The sequence below is a fragment of the Saccharomyces eubayanus genome, chromosome V (genome assembly GCF_001298625.1).
Source record: "Saccharomyces eubayanus strain FM1318 chromosome V, whole genome shotgun sequence".
Lineage (NCBI taxonomy): Eukaryota > Fungi > Ascomycota > Saccharomycetes > Saccharomycetales > Saccharomycetaceae > Saccharomyces > Saccharomyces eubayanus.
Window position 1 is genome coordinate 482,530 of NC_030980.1, and position 8,355 is coordinate 490,884.

At 39.7% G+C, this 8,355-nt stretch overlaps 3 protein-coding genes and 3 non-coding genes across 6 annotated transcripts; 1 reads left to right on the forward strand and 5 right to left on the reverse strand.

Moving 5' to 3' along the window:
• Positions 1 to 219: 219 nt before the first annotated feature.
• On the forward strand, positions 220 to 2,625 carry COG3 (Golgi transport complex subunit COG3; the record flags this gene model as incomplete). The annotated part of the gene is made up of 1 exon (XM_018364751.1): positions 220 to 2,625. One exon carries the CDS (start codon positions 220 to 222, stop codon positions 2,623 to 2,625), a length of 2,406 nt encoding a protein of 801 aa, XP_018222823.1.
• Positions 2,626 to 2,792: 167 nt separating this feature from the next.
• Positions 2,793 to 2,864, reverse strand: DI49_1567. The gene has a single exon. It is a non-coding gene; the product is annotated as a tRNA-Glu (tRNA).
• Positions 2,865 to 3,006: 142 nt separating this feature from the next.
• Positions 3,007 to 3,112, reverse strand: DI49_1568. Its single transcript has 2 exons — positions 3,076 to 3,112; positions 3,007 to 3,043 (listed from the first exon to the last, which is right to left on the reverse strand). It is a non-coding gene; the product is annotated as a tRNA-Trp (tRNA).
• A 1,572-nt stretch (positions 3,113 to 4,684) lies between these two features.
• Positions 4,685 to 6,349, reverse strand: DI49_1569 (uncharacterized protein; the record flags this gene model as incomplete). The annotated part of the gene is made up of 1 exon (XM_018364752.1): positions 4,685 to 6,349. The coding sequence occupies one exon, from the start codon at positions 6,347 to 6,349 to the stop codon at positions 4,685 to 4,687; it is 1,665 nt and encodes a 554-aa protein (XP_018222824.1).
• Positions 6,350 to 7,234: 885 nt separating this feature from the next.
• Positions 7,235 to 7,660, reverse strand: BUR6 (negative cofactor 2 transcription regulator complex subunit BUR6; the record flags this gene model as incomplete). The annotated part of the gene is made up of 1 exon (XM_018364753.1): positions 7,235 to 7,660. One exon carries the CDS (start codon positions 7,658 to 7,660, stop codon positions 7,235 to 7,237), a length of 426 nt encoding a protein of 141 aa, XP_018222825.1.
• A 399-nt stretch (positions 7,661 to 8,059) lies between these two features.
• DI49_1571 lies at positions 8,060 to 8,132 on the reverse strand. Its single transcript has one exon. It is a non-coding gene; the product is annotated as a tRNA-Arg (tRNA).
• Between the last annotated feature and the right edge of the window lie 223 nt (positions 8,133 to 8,355).

Below are 8,355 nucleotides of genomic sequence, written 5' to 3' on the forward strand. Positions count from 1 at the left end.
ACGCCATAGATGTTTTGTCTTGCAGTGTGTATATTAGGCACGGCATGCCTGTTTAAACAGCAGGTATAAGAACAGGGTGCTAGTTTATGTTACCCTGATAAATTGCCTGCCTCTATATTAGTTGTTATTTAAGAATACCTGGCTTTATAGACACGTAATGAACGATTGCAGCAACTGACAAGGCTTCTCGTACCCAGCGTATTATCCAGGCATCTAGAGATGGGGAGAAGTAGGAGAGATTCGTTGGTCCGGGACATTGCGTCCCATCCGGCGACGGCAGAAACTCAGAGCATTGTGGGCTTATTGGACGATTCTTACCTATTCGACAAGTTAAAAACACTGTCACTGGCGGTAGAGAATTCAGAGGACTTGCAAACGGTCAGTGACTCAGACAGCCGGATAGACGATAATGAGTCCGAACCTGTGTCTTCTGTAAACGGAAGCAAGACAGACAAGTACTCGTATTACAACGCCTACTTGGATCAATTGAACACGAAGATTGATGAGTACAAGGTCGTTCTTGACCAGACACGCCAGGTCAATGACCAATTGAACGGGTCCATCGAGAGATTCCATAAAATTGCTCAGGATACCGGCGTGTTTATCGATGAAACGAAGACAATCCACGAAAAGCAGTCGAAACTGAGCCATTTAAGCGAGTCCATCCCCAGGACTTTGCACTATTTTGAAGCTTTGGACCCCATAATGCGGCGTTTAAACCATGCGACTTCCCCCGCTATCGTCAAGAAAGGCTCTTTCACTTCGATGTTGGCCACGATAGATGAATCTTTGCATTTTTTGGACGAGAATAGTCAATTCAAAGACGCTGCGGCCTACAGAATTAAGTTTAAGCAATGTTTGATTAGGGCCTGTGAATTGGTTTCCCATTTTTTGCAAAACTTGTTAAAACAGACAAATCAAGAAATTTTAGATAAAACAAAAAATAAAAACTCATTGTCTGGACTACCGTCGAGTACAAGAGATGCGTTCTTGTATAGTAAGTTCTCCACAATAGCTGAAACTTTCAAAAGCCAGGCGAGTGAAATTGTCAAGAGAGTCAATGACAAGGCGTATTATAGGTATCACGACGAATTGAATTCTATTCTCTATGAATGCTTCAATCACTATTTCCAGACTCGTTTGAAACTATTAACGCCTGTCATTTGGACACATATTGACGATATTATCGTTAAGGATAAAGATCTCGACTTAGTCAAGTTTATTCAGGACGGTAAAGCTTACTTCCAACAGCTATGCACGGATGAATATAAGCTTTTCGTCGAGTTCTTCCCTGAAAAAGAATGTCGTTTTAAGATCAACCAATGGTTCTTACAGTTATGCGAGCCACTTTATGATTCCATAAGAATCAGAGTCTTGAAAGAGACAGATATTTCGACCTTGTGTGACTCTGTGACTTTGTTTGCCCCATACTATGAGTTTGAAGAAGGTTCTGAAGAGTATTTGAGGCAATTTACCGATATTCAATACGATAAATTGTTTGAACCAATTGTTCACAAGGTTCAAGCTAGATTGATTTTGAGGGTTCAGATTTACGTTCAACAGAATATTCTCAGCTATAAGCCTTCAAGGGACGTTTTTATGATTTCAAATAGAAGGAAAAATCCAAAGGCCAACTCAAATGATGGCGACAAGAGGACAACCAATGCCAAAAACGGTTCAGATCCTTTGTTAGATTCTTATTTGTCTTCTCTCAAAACTAGAAATATTCTATCCATTTCCGACGATGATGCAGATGAGAAGTACATTAATTCGGAAGAAACAACCGATAGAATTACACAATTGCAAACTTACTATCCACCCCTGTTAAAGACCCTGGCTCTGTTGTCTAAAATTTATGAAATGATCAACTCCGTGGTGTTTGATGATATGGCCCATCATATAGTTCACGATTGTATCATATCTTTGAGAAAAGCTTACGATATGGTAATTAGATCATCGGCAGGGAAATCAGATATCAACAATCTCGATGTTTCATTGGCGTACTTGAAAAACCTATTGATGTTGCGTGACTCCATACAAAATTTTAATATTCAATATACCGTTAATGAAACTTACCTGGATTTTTCTGGTGTGGAAGGATTTTTCAAATCGCTCAAAGAAAATGGTAGAAATGTGTTGAAGAAAACAAACTCATCCACGATTTTGACTTTAGCAAGGGAATTGGTCCCCAAAGTTGTAAACAATATGGTGGATGCACGTACAGAACTAATCTCCGAGTTGAGAAATGTCATAAAGGACTTTACTGAAAAAACCTCTTTAGAACTTATTGATGATACTTTGGATATCAGCAACGGCGAAGATTTATCATCAAGAAATTTAAAATTAAGGGAAAATATAAAAGCCAGGTTGCCCAGAATATACGAACAAATATTGAATTACATCGACGATCAAGATATTGTTGTCAACCTATTAGATGCTGTGCAAGAGTTAATCACGCAGTCCTATTCTAAATATTATGAAAATATAAGTGAAATGGCGGAAAACGGGGAATTAGGTAAGGATCAAATTGCCGATGTTATGTATTTAGATGTCTTTGCGGATTTTTTTGCCAAAGAAGTGGCAGAAATTCTAAAAAATGATGGCATGAACACCCAAACAAGGTAAATGAACGCTTTTTATTTATAGATTTACAATGTTCTGTCATACGTAAAATTTATATCAGCGAAAATATATACTTAGTAAGTGAGTTCAAAATTTTTACGCCTGAGATAGCACTACTATTGTTGAATAAAAGTTAAAAAACCAAAGAAAGAGTAAACTAAAAAAGAAAACTCCGATACGGGGAGTCGAACCCCGGTCTCCACGGTGAAAGCGTGATGTGATAGCCGTTACACTATATCGGATTTAATTCTACGATTTCCTTCTCATAAAGGTGTGTTACACAAACTATTATTGAAGAATAGCACGATCAACGTTCAACTAAAGCACACAGAAAATTCATTAACGACGGTACTCATACAAGATCATTGACACGAGTAAAAAAATTGAGACGGACAGGAATTGAACCTGCAACCCTTCGATTGCAATCGTATTCCTTGGAATTTCCAAGATTTAATTGGAGTCGAAAGCTCTACCATTGAGCCACCGCTTCAACTTGAAATTTTTATGTCTAAGGCTGGAATACCTCGGCTATAGGATGTACTACCACCGACTTTGACGGCAACACACTTGAAATTGATTAGTTGTGACACACAAGAGATTAAAACTATTGCTTATTTAGGAAATATACCGAAGAAAGTGGCCCTAATTAAGTGAGTTATCTGGAATGTATAGAATACATGAACAATTAGATCCTAAATTCTGTACTTGCACTCCTTAGTAATACTTTAGATCTTATAATACATAAGATAAGTAACATTCTGAGAACCAAATCGATAAACTGTTTCAGCAAAGAGTTACTTCCCTAAGATCGCCAATATTGCCAAAGTATTCCGGTATTAAACGACGTAGTACAACATGAAGCGACTGTAAGGGCAGTCACTATTCTGCTTCATAGTTTTTATTTATTGGTACTCTTATGTCAAAGAATAATATGAAAATAAGGAACGGGAATGAACATTATACTCCACATCAGATCTACCAGATATATAGGCCTGCACGTCTGTACGTTCAGGACTCTTCATTGAGTACTCAAGCGTTATTTTCAATGAGTGTACACGGCCCGTGGTATTGAGACCTCGTGCGTGAGCTATGGTATGGCCTGGCAGTCATTGTATCTCGACGTTAGTGTTGCTCGTGGCGATAGTTCTCTACTTCATTTGAGGTGGTTTCTTATCATACGATAGTATGACGTTCGACTATGAAGGTGAACCTGAAAAGACCGAATGTGGACTTGGCCGGACTAGCCGGAGCACCCAATTTATGAGGCATTGTCATGCTCTAAGGCAGTGTATCTTACAAATTTTAATAAGCCAGTAGGTTTGTTATACTAGGTAGTAGGTAGAAGTGGTTTCTTGTTGTTTAGCACAAACCGTTAACCCAACTAACCCCTCGTCGTTTGCTACTATTGATATCGTTTAATTATGGAAAAATTAGAATAGTAAATAAATGTAGATTCATTCTCAGACGATTAACAATATATATTTGTTTATATATATGCGAGAGCGCGTTGTCTGGTTTTTGAACTCTCACTGATATAAAAATGGCAGTAATTTCCGCGCGTTGCAGGGTGTCTTTTGACTGCAATAGAGAGTTACTACCAAATCTTTAGATATCTGTCACAGCCAAATGCGAAAACGAAAACTTAACACGGCCCGGCTTTACCAAGCCTGAGGAATACTTGATACAAGCGAGGCAGTCTAGAAAGTTTTAAACAAGGTGGCCAGTAAAGATTTAACGCATCTTCATTCTTCATCCTCTTTTTGTTTCACCGTAGCACAATTCTGATTTGTATTCRAAGCCAACCATGCTTATAATACTACTGCGATCTCTGTGCTATCACTTTTAGATTCAATCTACTTCTTCATTTATTATATTTTTTCTTACCGCCCGGAATATTCTTGCATGATAAAGAATTAGAATAATGAGATTAACCTAGATATAAATACTTATTTAACACTTTAGTGAATATTTTCCGTACGTTAAAAATTCGATGCATAAGAGAGAAGAGAAGAATATATAAGCGGATACAAAAGAGCTTTGAAAAAAGGGCCTGGTAGCTCTATCATAAGTAGTAATGCGTATACCTGGTGCTGTTTTGATGGACGCGCATTTCTCTTCTTTTGAACTCATTTACCTCCATCTTGATTTCAACATTGGAGATGTTTTTGGTGGAAGAGAAATTATTACCAGTAAAAGTGGAAGGGTTAGCCATGTCTTGACTTTTCACTTTAGAAAAATTATCAAGAAAGGAATTGTCACATCTACAATAGTCGATGGGAGACCATGTCTCGTTTACATAAATTTCATCAGCAAAGCGTAAGGACTTGGAAGCATTTTTGGATTTCGATGACATTGAAGAAAGTACTGGAGTTGGTGAAGAGGAAGATAAGGATTGGGTTGGGCCACGGGAAACCAATGAAGACGAGGAGGAGGAGAAAGGACCTGGCGATGATGGTAAAGAGTTGATAATAGAGGAATTAGGAGCCTCGGCAGTGGTAGAAAGAGAAGAGGGAAAAGACGCAGTCAGAGGTATTTTGTTTAAATACACGGTAGACCATTCATCTCGCAGACGCCTCAAGAACACGCTGGTCTTTTCTACCGGAGTGACGTCCTCATTAGAAGAATCTTGGTTGGAATAATATAACTTGGTTGTTCGTTTGTCAGACAAAGTAGGTCTATTTGGCGATCTTGGAGGTGGAATTATGGGTATCTTATTACTGTCTCCAAACGCAGCCAATTCGTGTACCAAGTCGGGCTGTTCAATTGATGGTAAAAACGTTACTTCATTGTTGACGGTTAACGAGCTTTGCTTTTTAATTTCAACTGGTTGTTCGAGAGACGTGATTGGTTCTGGCACAGACTTCTCTGGATTTTTCCGTTTCTGCTTGGTTTTGACATTTTCTTCTAAGAAATCCGTGGAATTTGTTGATTTGGATGACCAGATTTTCCTGAAAAAGTGTGATATTTTTTTAGAATTCGACCTTATTAGTTTTGGAGACTCGGGTTCTACCTTTGAACCACCACTATTAGCAGAGGTAGTAGTCTTCTTGGGCGACTGATAAGTTGAGGGCGCAGCGACAGGGAGATTGCTCATTGAAGATGATTTAGGTATTGGTGGGGCTGTTATGAGAGGCAATGACGAAGTCGAAGGGGAAGGTGGAAATTTTGGATTCTGGTTTCTTGGAGTAAAATTTTCACCATTGGGAAATTGAAAAGCAGTTTTCATTTGCTTCCTTTGTAACTGGAAAGGAGTTAATTCTTTCCTTATACGAGGGTTTGAATACGTCGGCGGAGACGACCGTAGATTATAACGGTTACCTGTATACTTCTCTGGGATGGTCACCAAAGAGTGGCGCTTGGATAGGTTGGGCCTATAATTATATTGGGGGTGCACGTTGTTATCGATAGCACTGTTATTGTTTGTGTTTTCATGGCGAGAGGAACCGTTTCTGGTGGAGGGTAGAGACGACGTTGAGGAGGAAGCAAAGCTAGGCTTATTGTTGTGCCGCATTGACGCAACTCTGGTATTGTTATCTGTTCTAGGTGCCACATGCATTGAACGCCTTTTTGAGACAGTGGCATCTGGTATGTAGAACAAATCCATTGTAGACGAAGATCGGGCATCCACAGCCCTAGGAATATTCAATAAGTCCCTCCTTGAAGAGGGGAGCGTGTGGAAATCGTTACCATGCAAACTTCTCCTTGAAGAAGAACTTTGCTGTATCATGATAATAAAAATAGCGAGCGAAAGTAGTAGCGAGTGGTTGTGGCTATCAGGTTAGCCTTCTATTATGTAACCTGCCGTTCAAAGAATATAAACAAATAATAAAAAATAAAAACAAAAATAAAAAGTCTCTTGTTGTAATCTTTCTGCAGCGATCAAGCGATATGTAAACAGTAGAAAGTATATAAAGCAGCAGTACAGCAGGTTGAAGCTAAATATAAATGGGAAGTAGAAGCAAGGAGCAAGCCTATGTTATACGTTCCCTCGCGTTTTTTTTGAGGTATTAATATCGAGTAACCATCAACAACCAGGAACCAACAATCAGACAGAAAGCCCAGCCTAGCATATCCTGTGCATTTTACCAATATGCTTTCTTTGGTGCCTCGAACGCAACGCTAACCGCAAGAACCTTAACGATTTTCCACGCTACCTCTTTCGTTGCTGCAAGAATCCTCGATCTAGCCCTTCGTCCGTTTTTTGCACGAAAAAGAAAAAATTAGCTTTTCTTTTTGCTCATTTCTTTTTTGTCTTTTGCAGTGAAGGCACGCGTAGAAAAATGCTTACTGACGGGGGCTCCGAAAACCTTAAATGGCCACGAGCGCAGACTGTGGCGCAGGGCCTCGTTCCTGGGTCGTATAAAAGGCTGAGCGCCCGCGCACCCACCGGAGGGACGCGCTCTGGGGATCGTACGGGGTGACGCATGCTTTTAAGAGCACTCCTTTTCCGAAAAGGGGAAACGCACATACTTGTAGTGTACGACTATGGAAAAGCACAGAGATAGATGCGCCGGTTGTCATTGGTACGTACGTGATTACATTTCGTCCTTGATAATAAAATATATATATATAGATTTGGTTTATATTACATTACATTACATCATGTTTATGCTTATGCGCTCTCTTCTTCCTCCTGTGCTTGGCTTTCTTCCGCACACACCCCCTCTCTTAGAAAATCGAACTTTTCGTCGTTTAGTATCGTCTTCTTCAATATGTCGGCGGTTATTCTCTTGGTTCCTTGATCTCTTGCCATGTCCCCGCTTTTTTTCACCAACAGCGCTATGAAGAACTCTAGCGACCTACCCGCTATTACTGGTGTGGCTTGCGACACCTTGCCTATATCTTCGTCCGTTTGCATTATCTTCTTCACCTTGGCGGGTGGGAAGTGCGTCTTTATTCTGTCGAACACGTCCCTTAACTCGCCGTTGTTGGGCGAGCTACTGGCCGGATGATTTGCTGCAGCTTCTCCGGCGTCCAGTGACACCTCATGTTCCGGTTTTATAGGTGGCAGCTGTGTTGTTATTGGTATTTGCTCCATCTGTCCAAAAAATTCAAAGAGCTTTCAGCTTGTGGATGTTGAGATATGAATTTTTGTATTTTTCGTGTCGCGTTTTTATTTATTTTTTTCCTTTTTTGGTTCTGATACCCCAAAGAATTTTTTTTTAGATGCTTCTTTCAATTCTCAATGCATTGCATGCCCTTTTTCTCAACTTTATGTGTTTTAAGGGTAATAGAGAAACATCACGCTAGCGGACGAAAAAAAAAAAAAAACTGAATTAATGCTCGGCCTGGAAAAATCTTCTCCTTAAATACAAAAAAGATCCTTTTCCGTTTTCTGTCATAGAACACGGGCAAAAAAAAAACTAAGAAAAAAAAAAACACTCCCCGGAGTTTCAGTACCGGGTAATCTTTGGAGTTTAGTGTCCCTAAAAAAATTCTTCCCCGCCAGGACTTGAACCTGGAATCTTCTGGTTCGTAGCCAGACGCCGTGACCATTGGGCCACGAGGAACAAGAACTCTGGAAGATGTGTACACACACACCATATTTGCTTATGCATGAGACCATACGTCTTGACTGCTCCTATCCTGAGGTTATTTTTGTTGGAACAAGATTCAACTATTGTCCATCTATTACTATTATATACGGTGTTAAAAGATGACATAAATTACAAGACCAGTAAGTTAAGATTCAAAGTGTCGTCGAAATTAATGGAAGCTGAAGCGCAAGGATTG